The 17569-nt window shown below is 43.2% G+C and overlaps 1 protein-coding gene across 5 annotated transcripts in view; it reads right to left on the reverse strand.

The window, feature by feature from the left end:
• The window catches only part of Golgb1 (golgin B1), a 59265-nt gene extending 42426 nt beyond the window's left edge, over window positions 1-16839 (reverse strand). For 3 of the 5 annotated variants that reach the window (XM_059277399.1, XM_059277397.1, XM_059277395.1), the window contains exons 1-7: window positions 16688-16839; window positions 8679-8773; window positions 7152-7292; window positions 6845-6976; window positions 6788-6808; window positions 4087-4215; window positions 1034-1159 (exon numbers count right to left, since the gene is read on the reverse strand). In XM_059277399.1, the coding sequence (XP_059133382.1) occupies window positions 1034-1159; window positions 4087-4215; window positions 6788-6808; window positions 6845-6976; window positions 7152-7292; window positions 8679-8771 (642 nt within the window). In that variant the 5' untranslated portion in view covers window positions 8772-8773; window positions 16688-16839. Of the gene's footprint in view, window positions 1-1033; window positions 1160-4086; window positions 4216-6787; window positions 6809-6844; window positions 6977-7151; window positions 7293-8562; window positions 8774-10114; window positions 10267-16687 lie in introns of those variants that run through there. The other 2 variants (XM_059277396.1, XM_059277398.1) reach the window with 2 other exon arrangements.
• Between the last annotated feature and the right edge of the window lie 730 nt (window positions 16840-17569).

Below are 17569 nucleotides of genomic sequence, written 5' to 3' on the forward strand. Positions count from 1 at the left end.
CAACACTGGTGTCAAACCCATGACCTGTCTACCTCAGCCTTCCGAATGCTATGATAATGGTTTGTGTCACCACACTTGGTCTTTGGTATTTTATTTGGAGTGGCTTGCTCCACTATGGGTCTGTTAACATACTCATATGCCTTGGTTGCCTTTGTTTTAAGCAATTTATAAGATTAAAGAATGTGTAACATTTTCCTATCCTACATTGTATATAATGTATTAAAGACAAACAGAAGCTAATAGGATAAAGTTATCAATTTCTGGGTATATAATTCTGTGTACCCAGCCATCGGTCATTCCTACATAAAAGGCACCTCTGTTATCAATATATTTGATGGATACGATCAGCTGTGTGCTGTGTGCAAAGGTCCTCCAGGGATAAAAATGTGGCATGAGCCAGAAGCATCCTCAAAGAAGAACTATGTGGTAGGTTGTCGGACAGGAAACTATGAAAATCAGAGAGTTGAGGGTGCCAGCACAAACAGGCTGGTTCTGGCTTCAGAAACGAGTATGAAGAAGCATTTGAATACTAGATCCATTAGCAAAGAATTTTATACCCTTCACCACTTCTTTATTATATGTTCATTAAGTAACTTTAAGGTGAAGATGTATCTTCCTAACAAGATTTTAATTAGAAAAGAAGGGAGCTAGTAATTTATATTTCTTTTGGTCTATCTATCCTTTGAGTTCAGCATGAGCCCATTCCCTATTCCTAAGAGACAGAATCTCTGTGTACTATTAAAATGGAGTATCTGGACCTATGAACAAAAACAGTCATCAATAAAACTATGGCAAGTTCCCCAACATAAACAGCATTTTCAGAGGGGTTCTGGTGTTTCCTATTAATATGTACCCCTTACCATACTTACCACACTTCTAACTTCTTCTACCACACCCTCCTAGGCTTGGCTTTAATATCCTGGCTACCATGCTGTCCTCTACCAAGCTTTTAAGTGAGTGTTGGACTGACTTGCCACAGACACCACTCTGGACCCCGTGGTCCTTTATCCGAATGAAGGTGGCGTCATCCTACCTGTGCAGCCTGCTCTGCCTGGGTCTGGCTGAGCTGAGTTTGCAAAGTGCTGATGAGTTCTTCCTTTTCTTGGAGTTGCTGCTTCATCAGGACAAACTCCTCCATCTCTGCAGAACTCTTTTCCAGCTGGAGGGGAAAATATTTACTTAAATAAAGGGGTTGGCATTCTTAGATCTTTGACTTTCTCGTTTGTCTTGAGTATCGACCATATTCCCTTCTAATTTCCACTTTAACACGAAAAAGAATTCCATATACTAATTTTTAAAATATTATTGAATTGCCAAAATGTTTCAGAAGAGGACAGAAGCAATAGCAACACTGTTTTCAATTTCTTTGAATGTTCACATAGCAAAGAGACAGACCACCTAGACAGTGAACAGAAAAACGTGGACAATATTGACGGCATGTAGGAAGATAGCCTACAAACCCTGAACTAAACAAGTTAAGGGCAAACCATGAAAATCAGGGTGTTCTTGGCACTACAGATTGTATAAGAGAAGAGAGACAGCAGCAGAGCTACATCTGATGGCCCCATGGAAAAGGGAAAATCCAAGGTAACCACCAACAAGTATTTGTGGGGATAGACGGAGCCAATATTAGAGGAGAAGCAACACTTCCCATTTTCTAACCATGGGTAAATGCAAGACTTCTACAGGAAGAAAGAGTGAAAGGGCTGGGACAATCTAGACCCCCTGACGTCTCAGAACCGAGTCAGGGGCTCTGTTTAAGATATGTGAATGAACCTGGAGGAAACTGTGAGGAACTGCACCAGGATGAAGAGGCCTGACAAGGGGCTCACCAGCAGACTCTCTGCCCTGCGTGGTCAAGGCATTGGCTTCGAGCTCTAGCACTGGGGAAAATGGCTGAGGACAGTGGCATGTGCCTGTGATTTCAGAAACAGAAGGCTGTGACAGAATGACTGACAATTCAAGACCAGCCTGGGCTACGAGGTGAGACCCAGCTCGAACAGAATAGGAATAACAGAGAGCAAAAGCGGGGAGAGGAACCTCTATGCATATGCTGCATAATTTGGTATCAACTAACCACATGAAGCTACAAGAGTCTTAAAATGTGATGCCTCCAAAATAAGTATTTCATTTTAATATTATTTAACTAAAATTTAAGGCTGAATTATTTTTTTCATTACAGTTGTTTTGGTCTGACTACGTGACTTTATCTGTTATCAGATGAGGTTTTTTTAAAGATTTTAAAATTATAGATATGTATGTATGTATGTATGTATGTATGTATGTGTGCCTGCATGAGTTTATGTGCAGCACATGTATATGGGTGCCTGTTGAGGCCAAAGGACATCAGATCATTAGGAACTGGAGTTACAGATGGTTATGAGCCACCTGATGCCAGTGTTGGGAACCTAACCTGGGCCATCTACAAGAGCAGGCCCATTAAGTGCTCTTAACCACCAAGCCATCTCTCTAGCCACTCAAGTGAGAATTGCTAAGGTGATATGCAATGACCAGTGTATACACAGTCGATGTCAACAAGTTGATTCAGTTTGAATGATTTTTTGTTGCACTTGTATGCAATATTGTAATGTGTTTATTTGCATAGTTAATGCAGATAGCATGAGTAACAGTTGATATCAAGATAACTGGAGAATAAAATATAAAGTTAACTATTTTAATTATAATTGAATAATTTTTCTAATTCAAAACTAGGGATTTATACATTTTAAAGTTCTAAATGGAGGCAGACTAATGATCTATAACTCATTCCTTTTCATTTTTAACTAGCATTTCACTATAGACATTCCATTGTTTGTTTACATATTCACCTGTGATGGCAAAGTGAGTTGACTACAGGGTTTGGCTAGTACTGTTGGACCATGATGGTGTAGACCAAAGTGAAGGGTGGGAGGAGACAAACCACGAATCTGAGAAATCTAGCTTCCATATACTTGAGTACAACAGCAACAAAAACCACAGAACAGGAGTCTGTGAAATTTTCTCCTAAAATGAATTAGATGTTTAGAAAAACTAACTTCACACAAAAATAGGAACAGAAGAGGAGCCAGTCAAAGGACCATATGCAATCTGTATCCACAGAGGCTCAGCGATGGCCCGGCGGTTACAAGCACTTGCTGTTTTCCTAAGAGGATCCAGGTTTGGTTACCAGCACCCAGAACCATCTGTACCTCCGTTCAGGGGATCTGATGTCTTCGTCTGACCTCTCTATGGGCACTAAGCATGCATGTAGTTCATGTAACAGGCACGCAAGCAAAAACATTCACACATGAAATAGAGTGAATAATTACATAATGTCATTAAAAAGCCAGGCATGGTGGCTTGCGACTGTCAGTCCAGCACTCAGGAGGCTGAGACAGGAGGACTGCCGTAAGTTCAAGGGAAAACTGGCTACAATGTGAGACCCTGTCTCAACAACAACAACAACAAAACTCATGAGGAATAAGGAGAACAATATGCTGAAAGAAATTATAACTTATTTCAGAGTTAAACATGTTTAAGAAAATTGTACAGGACGTGAAAGGAAAATTAGAATTAGAAAAGTTTAAAAAAAAGTAATAAAATTTATAAAGTTACTATTAAGGAAAACTCATTTCAGAAGAGAAAACCAAACACAAAACAGAATGCCTTGAGTTAAATAAGAAAAAGGACAAATATAAAAAAATTAATCAAAAATTGGTTAAGAAATATATAGCCAAAAATAAAGGTTAACAAAAACAGAAGTCTGCAAGGAAGAAAATGAAAGTAACTGAGCTGATCAAAGGCTGTAAATCATATAATTCAAGAGTTTCTCAAAACATGTGAACCATGTATGGAAAGAATATTGAGAGTATGTGCAAATATCAACCAAGAAGTCTGCACCCCAATGCAAGCCCTGACCAAGAGACTAGACTTGGAAGGAAGGAAGGAAGGAAGGGGGGGGGGGGGCAGGCAGGGGGCGCTGAGTGCCGGGAGATAGCGACTGGGTGAGCAGAAAGAGGCATTTACCATTATGTCTGTTGGCTGTTAGTGATTTAACCTAATAATAATGAGGTATAATAATAATGAGGTATAATAACTCACTCTCACCTGCAAGGCTTGTTCTGACTGCGCCTGGTGAAGCTGGGCTTGCAAATCGCTAATTAATTTCTCCTTCTCCTGGAGGTCATGTTTTATCTTTTCTACTTTCATTTCTTCATCTGTAGAATTTGTATCACGCTGAAAAATACAATAAAGTCACTTTATTGTGTGTCCTGCAGAGGGTGGAGCCGGAGCAGTAACTCAAGCCCTTAAGAAGAGTCCAGACGATCGGGAGTGGACCCCAGACACTGGACAGCTGGAATCTGGGTCTGCTTTGATTTGACTGTGACTGTGCCCTGATTTCCCCTCTTGAAGTAGAAATGTAGATTACTGGAGTCCACAGTTGAGAGACTTTCAATTTTAAAAGACTTAGGATTTTAAAAGAGATTGGCTATTTTAAAGGGACTGAAATTTTAACGTGTTTGAATTTGGAAAGACTGTGGGACTTTTAAAGTTATTTAAGTTTTTAATGTGAGGTTTTGTGATGAATAAGAAAAGACGTGTTGTAGCTTAATAGTGATGTGTTTGTCAAGTTGACGAGGGGTCAGTTGTACTGGCTGGTTTTGTGTGTCAACTTGACACAAGCTAGAGTCATCAGAGAGGAAGGAGCCTCAATTGAGGAAATGCCTCCATGTGATCCAGCTGTAAGGCATTTTCTTAATAAGTTATTAATGAGGGGGCCCAGCCCATGGTGGGGGGTGTCATTCCTGGGCTGGTGGGCTCTCTAAGAAAGCAGGCTGAGCAAGCCATGAAGAGCAAGTCTGTAAGCAGCACCCCTCCATCAGCTCCTGACTCCAGGATCCTGCCCTCTTTGAGTTCCTGTCCTGACTTCCTTCAATGATGAACAGCAATGCAGAAATGTAAGCCAAATAAACAGTTTCCTCCTCCTCAAGAAACAAAAGTTATAATTAATATATACTTTATCTTTTACACTATTTGCTCTTTAGAGCAATAATTACAGCTTTATTAAACCGACAGAAACACTTAGGAGCCAGAAGCAGAAGGATCTCTTTGAGTTAGAAGCCAGCCTGGTCTAGAGTTCCTGAATAGTCAGAACTTCACAGAGAGATCCTGTCTCAACCAACCAACCAACCAGCCAAACAACAAAACCAATCAACCAACCAAACAACAAATCAAACAACGACGACGACGGGAGCAAGAAAATAAAATTAAAAAAAAAGAAAAAAAGAAAAAAAAAAGCAATGAATTTGGGCGGGAAGATAGCTCAGTTTAAGAACACTTGCTATTCAACCATGAGGACCAGGGTCTGGATCCTAGAACTCACGTAACAAGCCACGGATCCCACAAACACCTGTTACTCCAGCTTCAAGGGCTCTGACACTCTCTTCTTGCCTCTGATACCCCCGCTTTGTTGCTGTGCTCCCCCCCCACACACACACACGCACAGCACACCATGGCACACCATGGTGAAAGGGCTGCTGGGACTGACAGCTGGAGTGGACTGGGACTGGGGACATCATTTATTTAACAGAGAAAGTAAATGAAGGTACAGGATGCTGAAACACTGAAGGCCTGAGGGGTAAGTAGTAAGCTTAAAATGGATAAATATAAAAAAAAAACTAATAACATGACTCAAGGGAAGTCTGAAAGAATAAACATGAAAAGATAAAGGTTAGTGCCTGCTACACAGCCAGGGGAAGAGAGTTGCCATAGGAACCATAGAGGAGGAAAAGAATTCAAAGACATTACTTGCTCTTAAAATCAACTTTGAGATGTTAAACAATCCTGTTCTCTTCTCCTCCTTCTTATGCCCCTGCGGTGCGAGGGACTGAACCTAGGGACTTATACACACTGCATAGGTGCTCTTCCACTGAGCCATACCCCAGTGCAAACAAGGAAAAGCGATGTCCCGTGAGCATTAGTTCCTGAAAGGCAAGGCTAAGCAGGGCACTGGAAGGTAACAAGTGTACTCAAGGCTGTGCCTCGGAACCTGAACCAACTCCCCTCAGAGCTAACATTTCTGAGAATAACAAGCCAGGGTTAGGGTGAAGTCTAGGCTGACTTGTAACCACGGTGTGCAGTGACACATTGGCATCAGCATAATCTGCACAGATGCTCCCCAACCTGACATTCCCTGTCCTCTAAATAGATACCCAAATGTGGCTCCAAACAGAGGTCAGGAGAGTGCATACTGCGACACCCCCAGGCTCTTCTAAAGACAGCTTTCTTTCGTCCCTCTGCACCCCGACTGGACACTGCGTTCTAGTGGCAACCATAAACCTGGCGAGCCCTCTTCCAGGGAGACCAGGGTGAGCCAAGCAACTCAGCCCACAGTTCAGGAAACATTAATGCACCATTATTCACTTACAGAAACAGAGAATATTCTCTATTAGTTAAGGAATAAAAGGATTTCAGAGCGGAGGGGGGGGGGGAATCTTAGAGATCATAGTTTTTAATCTTCTAACCAATAATCAAACTCATCCACAAAGTATATGTTTCTCCTGTCTCACGTCAGTACTGATTTCTTCCTGTCAGCCCTTTCAAATTCTGACTGGGAGTCTGGGTAGCAACTGCCCACTCAAGCCCACATTTCTGTATGCCTTTGCTCTCCCCGTGCGGCCTTGGGTCCAGGCAGACCACAGGCTGGGAGGAAAGGGCGGCACTCCCGCTGTATCATGTCACCACGCCAGTCTGCTGGAACAGGGCTCTGTCAGGAGACACCGAGTCTCTCTCTATCCAGTCTTCATACCTCGGAGAGCGGCTCCGCTGCCTGGGGGTCCTCCGCTGCCTGGGGGTCCTCCGCTGCCTGGGGGTCCTTAGGCGAAGCAGCCTCTCCTTGTGCTTTCAATTCTTCTATATGTTTATTCAAAGACGTGATCTTCGCTTTCGCGTGCAGTTTTATTTTTTTAATTTTGGTATCGGCAGTTTTTCGTTCCTCCTGCCACAGAGCAATGGAGACAATAAGGGAGTGTTCACTGTTTACCTAGCACACAGCTTACTTCTGGCAGGCAGCAGGCCTACAGCACTTAGGAATAAGACCCAGGCTCTCGAACACTCTAAGAGAATGACCTGTCTATCAAATGCTCAGCCAACGGCCGAACAACCAACAGTACCTGCAGAGCTTCATCCTTCTGCAGGAGTTGAAGGTCCTTCTGCCGAATGATCTCTTTTAACTCCACCACCAGCTTCTCTGCATCAGCTAGGCGTTCCAGAACGTCCTCTGGTATGCTATTATTTAATTCCATATCAGATTCCTGGAGTAGACATAAAACAATAAAAATAATGCACAGGGAAAAGCATTGCCGACTCTCAGGAACTAGCACATGCTCACCTCAGCCTCTGCCCGACTCCTCTCTTTGGAAACTGAGCCTAACCAATCCCGCAGCAGTGTTCCTCACCATTACAATACAGTCCGTATTTTGTCCAGCTTAAAGTTTTATTACTCTAATTTTATCAAAGAGGAAAATAAAGCGAGGCAAGGATTGCATACTATTGAGTGGAGAAACCCCAAATTTAGAATTAGAGATGAGCTAAGGGCTAGAGCTGTGGCTTAGTGAATGCCTCGCATGCACCAAAGCCTGGCTTCAGTTCCCAGCACCACACAACCATGACCCCAACACCCAGAAGGCATAGGCTCAAAGATCAGGAGTCCAAGGTCATCTTTGGCTAGCTGCATAGCAAGCTGGGGCCAGCTTGGGAGACATGAGACCTTGTCTCAAACAAAATAAATTCAATAAAATAAAAAAAGAAGTTATTTAAAAATTAAAAAAAAAAAACACCCCTTAACCATTTAGTTTGCTGCTTGTCTTTCAAAAAGCTGGTGGACTTCTTTTGAATCCTTAAGGGTCAGAAAATACAGTGCAGACTACAGGAAAGGTAAGCAAATTTATAGAAATAAACATGTTTTCAAACAAAGATGGTGCTCCACTCTCCCGTTTCACTCTTTACACCTTCCCATGGAACAGGAGTTACGTTCCCAAGGAGGAGGAAGGGGAAGGAGGGGAGGAGGAAGGGAGGAGTTGGAGGAGGAAGAAAGGGAGGAGTGGGAAAAGGGGAGGAGTTGGAGGAGGAGTGGGAGGAGGAAGGAGAGGAGTAGGAGGAGGGAGGGGAGGAGTGGGAGGGGTAGGGAAGGAGTGGGAGGGGGAGGGGAGGAGTGGGAGTGGGAGGGGGAGGGGAGGAGTGGGAGGGGGAAAGAGAGAAGTATGAGAGGGAGGGGAGGAGTGGGAGGGGGAGGGGAGGAGTGGGAGGAGGAAGGGAAGGAGTGTGAGGGGGAAGAGGAGGAGTGTGAGGGGGAGGAGAGAAGTGGGAGGAGGGAGGAGAGGGAGAGTGGGAGGAGGAAGGGGTGGAGTTGGAGGAGGAAGATGGTGTCAACGACTTCTTAAGACAACAAGGTCCTAAACAGGCCAAGCAGTCAACGAAGACCATCTTTCCAAGCTCATCTAGACTCAGTTTCGGTCCCCACAGCTCTTGGGCTAACAATCCTCAGCAGAGGCTCATTTCCAGAGTCACAGCAGTTTTCCTCACCATCCCTCCTACTTTGCATGGGGGAGGTTGCTCACATTCCTCTAGCTTAAGGTATTCTCCTCAGAAAAACCCAGACTGGAGGTCTCATCAGTTTGGATCTGGACAGAGTTACTCACAGCTTCTAAAGGAGCTGTCATGCTCTCGTCAGCGCTATTTCCCGATAATTCATGAATAACAATATTCGCTAATCCTGTTAATCGGTTCAGCATCTCTGCGGGGGAAACACAGGAAAATGCAACAATCAGTAAAAACAGAAAGGCAGCTAGAGAATGAGTACAGCAGACAGGTGCCGCTAGACATCGGTACCCATATCACCTATGTGAAACAAGGTGTGGATTTACGCAGCCAGGCAGTGTGTAAAGTACAGCCACACCCTGGCCTGCTCAGGGGCCATATTGTAAGTGCCATCACCAGGATCAATTTGAAAAGTAAAATGCAAGAACACAATCCTTAAATACAAGATGTAATTGTCAAGTATATCTTAAAGGCCGTTTTTAATGCCTTTTTCCCACTGGTAAACAAAAACCTTAAGTTTTCCTTCTTCCAGATTTACCCTTTTCTGATTTCCAATTAAGCACCAAGATGTAACAGAATTTCCCCTTTCATGTGTCCCCGATTCCATTCTTTCATGTAGTTTTCCTGACAAACTGTGTGATGTCAGTAAAGTCACTGTTCAAAATGGGGTATAAATATTTATATTAGTAAATGACTGAAATCAGTATCTTATGCTTGTTCTGCAAGGAATTAGAGAAACAAAAGGCAACATAAGCAGAAAAGAGGAAATAAAGCCTAGAGCAAAAATCAGTAAACAGAAAATTAAAACCCATAAAACAAAGGCTGTTCTCAGAAAAGAGCAGTAAGGATGACGAAGCATGAGAATTTTCTTCAACTGACATCACCAATGAAAATGTAACATCACTACTGACCTGCCCATACATTAAGAGAAAACACAAATACTCCTACATCCATAACGTCATAAAAGTAGGTAAAACAAGCCAGTCCTTTAGAGGGTACAAGCTCCCAAATGCCAAGGGAAAAAAGCTAGAGTCTGAACACATTCAGCTGAATGTATGGCAATACATCTATGTCTGCATAAACACGCATACATGATACGATGCTGGGTTTATATTTTACTTAAAATTTTCTGAAAAAGGAAAAATCCAGGTCAAGAGGGCTCCACCAGTGAGTGGCAGCTGGTGAGGACTGAATTGTACCAGTTTACGTCGTTTCCAGAAGATAGGAGGCAACACTATGCAACTCATTTCACAAGGTCAGCAATACAGTAAGTAATATGAAAGAAGACTCCTCTGAGAAAAGACAACTTACCATAGACCATGTTCCCCATGGTCACAACAAAAGATTCAAATTCTTTAACAAAATATAGGCTACGCAAACACCGCATGACATAAAAGGTTCCCACTTGAAGAAACGGCAGGTGATTCAGTGTTGGGCAGAGAAGACATAAGACAGAGACAGGAAGAAGAGTTGGAAAGTGGGGCACAAGGAACCCACTTGAAGGAGCTCTCTCTGAGCAAGGCTAAACATAACTCACAGTGGGAACGCGGTGTGGCTCAGAGGTTAAGAGCACCAGCTGCTTTTCCAGGGCCCAGGGTTCGCTGCTCAGCACCCACACAGCCGCCAACAACTGTCTGAAACTCCAATCCTAGAGGATCTGATGCTCCCTTCTGACCTCCTCGGGTGCTGCTGTATGCACATGGCACCCAGACATCCATGCAGGCAAAACACCCATACACAAAAAATAAAATGGACAAAATATTTAAATAAAATAAAAATAATTCACAAAATAAGTTAATCAAAGTCACAGCAAGAAATGTAATTCAAATAAAAATATACCCATTAGTCTACACTGATACATACATATACTAAAATAAACAAAGTAAAAGAAACAGATCGCCTTACACAAGAATTCCAAAATATTAACGTAACAACAACCCCCTTAAGAAGTAGATTTTAATTTCACCCTCACCTGGTCCATGCGCCTGTAAGAAGTGATCTTTGTCCCATTCTCTTGCTAAGTCCAGTATGGATGGACTGGACTTACCAAGCCATTTCAAAAGAGTACAGATGTACAGATCAGAGTACAATGATCCGGCAGTCACAGAGATGGTTAATCGCCATTGACAACTTAGCTGGATTTAGAACGACCATGAGAATACCTCTGGCTGTGTCTCGGAGGGTGTTTCCAGAAAGGGCTAGAAGCCGTACAATCTACACTGGATACGAGTGGCACTATCCCATGGGTTGGGGTCTTAGATTGAATAAGAAGGAAGGAAGGAACTGAGTACCACGTTCTTCTCCTGTTTCCTGACCATGGATACAGCCACCAGCTGCCTCATGCCCCTTCCACCATGCTTCCCTACCCTCAAACTGGGAGAGCAAATATTTAAGTTTGTCACAGTAATGCCATCTCAACCACAAGACTGTCCCAACATGTACCCTCTGATGTGATGAGAATACCTTACCTCTGTAGTGTTCTTCCCACAAACCATAACCCAAGGTTATGACAGACACCAGGAAAACCTAAAATCAGGACATTCTAGAAACAGCTCACGTATATTCTTCACAGTAATGCACAATAGCAAACTAAAGACTAAAACAAGTGAGACCACTCTGATTAAATCCAAAGACAGACGTCAGATTGAATTCTGAAATGGGAAAAGGATATTAGTGGGAAATGGTGATATATAAGTGAAGTCTACCTGTAGTTCAGTTAATGGCACTGTACTAACACTCATGGTTTTGAAACCCTTAACCACAGTACGGGTTAAGGGTTTACTTACTTACTGCATTAATTACTGTATTAATCTTTGTTAAGTTTTTAAGAATTTGTTTTGGTATTTGCATTTTATTTTGTGTATGGCTGTTTTGCCTACATGCTCATCTATGTATGCATCATGTGCATGTAGGGCTCACAAATCCAGCACAGAGCCTTTAGATCTCCTGGAACTGGAGTTACAGGCAGTTGTGAGCTGCCATGTGGGTGCTGGGAATCAAGCTTAGGTTCTCTGAAAGAGCAGCTAGTGCTCTTAACCACTGAGCAATCTCTCCAGGCCCTAATAGAAGGACCTATGTTTCTCAATAGATGATTGTAAGAGAGAGATGGGAGGTATATCAAGTGTGAAAAGGGCAAGATTCCCAAATGGATACTAAAACTATGAGGAAACTACAAGGAAGTGATTATTTTAGGAAGAGAGGACTATGAATGGGACAGGTCATATGGAAGGGCTTCTAGAATGGTTAACCAAGTCATATTTGTTACAGTAACTTATGAAACATATATTTTATAGTGTGGTTTTCTTTATGTGTGTTTTGTTTTCCAATAAGAAGTGTTTTTAAGAAAAGTTAACAGAAATTGTTAAACAATTATGTTTAGAGACACCCATAAGGAAGTTTTCAACCTTATTTTTATTGTTATATATCTGTATAGTCTATAAGGTATATGATGTTGAGATTCAGGCATACAGTGGGTGGTAATCAACTCAGGGTAATTAGCATATTCATAAGGGAGTTTCTAGACTTAAGGCCAGGCTTTGTCACACACCCTGACCTATAAACACTTAGCTAGTTGGCTGCTTTCCATCACTTTCAGCTCAGATTCCCCAACCAGTCCCCAGCTCCATCTGTACTGCAGCCCTGCTGGTCCACCCACACTTACTTCTTTGAGTAGCTTGGACTGTGGTAGTACTACTTTTGGGGTTAATGAGAAAAGTACTGGAATCTCAAGCATAGGACTCCTCAATGTTTTTAAGCTATAACATCTTTAGAGAAACGTAAAAATAAAGTATGTTAGGATGCAACACATGCGTACATACCCACCCGAAGCACTATATCTTAAATATTTTGCACACTGTCATTAAAAGATAAGATGGACTGACTGAAAAAAATCCCCGAGGTTGATGGGAAGGGGATGGCAAGGTAGAAAAAGCATGATGTAGAGCTAGTAACAGCTTCCTGGCTCAGCATGCAGCAGCTCTATCACACGTGCTCCTCAGTCACTTTACCTTGTCAACGTCAGCTCCTTTACCTTGAGATGAAGAATAAGGACTAGTTAGAGACAACTAACGCAGTTCCACGGCCCAAGAGTGGGTTCTGGAACTGAGACTAGAGCATGCCAAAGAGAAGACATCTTTCACACAGCCAAGAGCTTTGTATAGCTCAAAGGCCAGGAAGCCACGGGCATGAAAGTTAAATGGAGCAAGATGGTTATCCCTTCTAAAAGGCTCATCCCGAAACACAAACGGCAAACACACTGTAAGAATCGGCAAACGGGAAAACACTGTGGTGAAAAATTCACACAAGGAAAATGTGACTGCTGTCATTTTACAAAGCGTCACTAAACAGAAAACTAAAACAGAGCTCCATGTGAAGGCCAAGCATTCATAAAACAGGCAAAAACAAAACAAACAAACAAACAAACAAACAAAAAACAAGCTCTCCAAGTTCATGCTCGCCACACACTCCCTGCCACAAGACCCGAAATTATATGAAGAAGTATTATGAATTCAAATAAAAAGCCTTGGGCTGGAGAGATGGCTCAGTGGTTAAGATCACTGGCTGCTCTTCCAGAAAACCTGGGTTTGATTCCTGGCACTCACATGGTGGCTCACAACCATCTGTAACTCCAGTTCCAGGGGATCTGGCACCCACTTTTAGATTCCAGGGACACTAGGCACACACACAGTGCACAGATATACATGCAGGCAAAACGCCCATACAAATAAAATAAAATTTAAAATAAAGTAGAAACAAAAATAAAAAAGTTTATTTTCTCAAAGCCTTCACTGTTTATTGACAATTATTATTTAAAAAATATGTATCAGGTATATAGTGTTTCACTAGGAATTATAATAATAAGGAAATAGATGGCACAGAGAACATAGTACAACATGCGCAGGAATATAAGCAAAATAAGTAGCAGAAGCGTGTGCCTGTGTCCCTACTCTCGCATCACTTGCTCTGGAATTTGAATCACATGCCCACAGAACGTCACTGAGCCACTTGAGTTCATTTCATGCATATTTGATTGCACTTCAGTGGTTCTGCGTTCTTAATTTTCAAAGTGATCCACCATCAGGCTGAAGGATTAATAGGACAGCATTGCTACTATAGCTAGACAAGTCATATTCGACATTAGGCTATTCCTTTACAATTAGAAAAGCAAAACTTTTTGTTAACTTAGAAATAAATGGTAACTATAGCATATAGATGCAAGCCCTGCCTATTCAAGCAATGCTCCAGGCCTTTACACAGACCTACTTATCCTCACTGTTTATTTTATCCAAAAACGCTAAAAAGAGGTACTATCAGTAGCCCTCATTTTAAGATGAGTAAACTAAGACAGGGAATTTAAGTAACTCATCCAGTAACATCACTCTACAAAGCTTGGTTGGCAGAGACACACAAAGGCATCTCTTTTTCTGAGTGACTTCCTTACCCTACATCCTTCATCCAGGATGAAAACAGAGATGCCTGTGAGGGCACCATGTTAATAGCAATGTGGGCGACCTTATTTTTCTGAGTAGTAAGTGCATAAGCCAACCTGACGATTCATAGCAGTAAGCCCTTACATAATTTATTACTTTTCCACACATAGGCTCACACAGACATAAGCTCACACAGACACAAAGACGTCATCGCAGCCCTGTCTGACTGCTTGTGACTGGAAACAATCTAAACGCCCATCCAGGGGAGACTGCTAACTATTTTTTGAATTTCTACAAGGGAATGTTGTATAGCTGCCTGAAAGAATAGGGTAGTGTGTTTTCTGCTCATGCTTACTGAAAATGCATTTTATACAGACTCAACTGCTGTGTAAAAATTCTTTTTTTTTTTCCAGATTTTGAAATGTTTTGGATTCTGGAATATTGTACACATATAAAGAACCATCTTGGGAACAGGACCTAAGTTTAAACACAAAAATCATTTATATGATGTATATATTTAACACACACAGACTGAGGGCAATTTTATACAGTATTTTTAATAATTTGTGCATGAAGTTTCATGGTATTGAATTTTCTACTGTTAGCATACTCACCGAACTTTATTTTTGAATCCTTCATGTTTCAGACGTTAAGATCAGAGATACTGTATAATATTGAGTGGCACAAAGATGCATTGTGACTCACACGAAGAGATGTATTACATATGTGCTTTAGCAGTCAGAACATCTCTTAGGGGCACATTATTTACCTGGCTGACTTCTGGAGTGGGGAATGGAGACAGAGGTAAGTAGGTAGAATTGTGGTTTACATTATTATACTCTTTGGTTTTGAATTTCCTTTTATCAAAAGCATATATAATTGATCCTAAAATCATTAAAGTGAGAAAGAATATTACAGGGCTGAGGGTGTAACAATGGTTGCCTAGCATGCATTGATTCCAGCCCTGAAAGGGGGGGAGGGGTCTTAGGCAGCCCAGCAAGCTTTACACAGGGTTGTTACTAAGGGACGGTATGTAATAATCAGTGGTGAGATGTCTCACAAATAACTTATTCCTAATAGGCAACCAAGAGAAGTTAATGATATATTTTATATACAAGGGTAGTATCAACATCTCTTTAATCCAAATGGGTGGGGGCGGCAGGGAAAGAGATGAACTTCAAAAGTCACTCCAAAAGTTAAGATGATTAATTTTAGGAAGGGCTCTCCTACAGTAGAATGGAAAGCCCACCCCCAAAAGCGTGGGAATCCTCAGAAATGCTAATAATTGTCTTGAGAAACCAAGGAAGTACCTTCTGTGTGATCTTCAAATTCTGTTGAGTTGGGCCAGATTTTCTTTATTTTTCACTTAATTTCCCTAGTTTGTATTTTTGTATTTTTATAAACATGTGGCATATTTGTAAATATATTTGTAAATAGGTATTCACACACTATCCAAAATATACTATATACTTAATATTATATAAAACAAAATAAACATATTTAGGAGGAATAGGCTCAAAATGTTTTACCTAGAGCATATGCAATTAAAAACTATTCAGGAACTACTAATGTAGTCAAATGTAACTGCAGCGAAGAAGGAAACATGGAACGGTCCTTCCAGGATCAAGGAAGTAAACACAGTGTAATGAATACACAACACTTCAACTCCTGGAGGCAAGAGCTCTACCATTTGAGTATAATTTTAGCCCCGAAACTTTCGAGTTATCTTCCATTTTTTTCCCCCCGTACCTATTCCAAATCGTCTCATTTTTCTAACAGTATTTCCGGAACCTGAACTTGACAGCCATTCCGGCCATCCACACCTTATTAACCCCTATTTCTAGAAAGGACTCTACACGGTTACAAACTCTCTTACTGTCATCTTGCCCAAATCTGGAAAGTCGTCCTTAAAGCGCCTGGAGAGCTTCCAACTATCTCCAAAAGTCAACGTGTTTATTATCCATGATTTTAAATATCTGTCCCACCCTCCAAACGGCCCTCTCTCCACAGACCAACTGCAGCGCTTTAAATAAACCAGGCAAATGGTTTCTCCAGTCGCCTAAGGGACTCACCCTCCTGTTCGCATTCCTGTGACACATCAACCAACACACCCCCACACAGCCAAACCGAGGTTTTTTTGTTTTTGTTTTTGTTTTTTTCCTCCAGAACTCCCTTCGACGGTCCCTTTCCTGTGAACACCTCTGACTCCTGGATCAACTCTTCGTCCTCCTCTTTCCCAACCCGTTAGCATCAGCAGGATCCTGAGTGGAACATGGTTGTCCTCTGCCTACTTTGAGTCTCGCCCGCCACCGCGGCCGCGGGGCACAAAGTTTGTTCAAGGGCCCGAGCTCAGGGCTGGAGCAGGCTCCCTCCCGCGTCCTCGGCTGCATGCCCAGCCTGGCTTCCGCAGGCCGCTCGGACCCAGGGCCGTGCACGCAGGGCTGGCCAGCTCGCCCGCCTCCGGGGCTCCCCCGGGGGAGAACCGACCGTGCTGGCCGCCTGGGTGTCCGTGCTCCCGGCGTGGGGGAGCACCGGGTGACCCACCTAGGCCGGGCAGGTGACGGCGGCGGAGCCCGGAGGGGCGGGGCGGCCGGCCGACAGCCGCTGCCCGTGTCCCTTGGCCAGCGGCCCGCGGCAGGCCTGTGGCGGAGCTCCCCGCGGAGCCTGCCGACCCCACTCACCTGCAGGTGGCCGCCCCGGGCTCCTCCGGCCGCCCCCCCGTCCGACATCGGCCACGTCAGCGAGGAAATCCCAAGCTGAACGCCTCCACCGCCGTGGCCCTGGGACACAACCACTCTCCGTGGGACGGAAAATGGGACTGAGGCATCGACCTATCGGAGCCGCGCACGGGGCGTTACCATGGCGACCAGGCACGCCTTGTTGGTAACCAATCGCGTCACAAGGGCCGACACCAATCAAGGCCCTAAAACCTTCCACTTCCTCAAAGAGGGAACCAATGGAATCTAGGAAGGAGAGGCATGGCGGCTGAGGCTGTGTTGAGGTGTGACCCGGAAGAAGATCCCAAAAGGCTCGGCGATGCCGAGGGGGCGGGTATTCTGCGACGATCAGGTGTTTGCTGTGTAGTTTGGGAGTTCCGGTTTACCCTGATTTCTCACGTAGTGGTGTTCTTGCTAGCGACCATGGCCTTGGCTTCTGAGGAGATTTTGGACTAGGGACGCTAGCGGATAGTATTGGGATATGTGTGAGAATCAACCCTTGGTAGAGTCTGAAACTTGCTTTAGCATGGCGTTTTAACATGGTGATGAAAAAAAAAAAAAATGAGAATCAGAGACATGGCTAGCCAAAGACAAACAGCACTTTAGTAATGGAACTCGGGACTACAGCATGACGTCACAAGGCATCCTTTGCTGATACCGCTCAAGATGTGAGTGTGAGAGATTGTAAAGGGTTGGAAATTGGCGCTTTAGCTAGGATAAGCAAACTGAGATTTAAGGGCTCAGGCTCTGGGATGAGTCATTGAGGAGCTCCAACAAGAGACAGAAAGTACTCATCAAGTGCTCCTTCAACCTAAGACGGCGAGGGGGCAGAAACCTAGCCAACTC

This window comes from Peromyscus eremicus, chromosome 12 (genome assembly GCF_949786415.1).
Source record: "Peromyscus eremicus chromosome 12, PerEre_H2_v1, whole genome shotgun sequence".
NCBI classification, from domain to species: Eukaryota; Metazoa; Chordata; class Mammalia; order Rodentia; family Cricetidae; genus Peromyscus; species Peromyscus eremicus.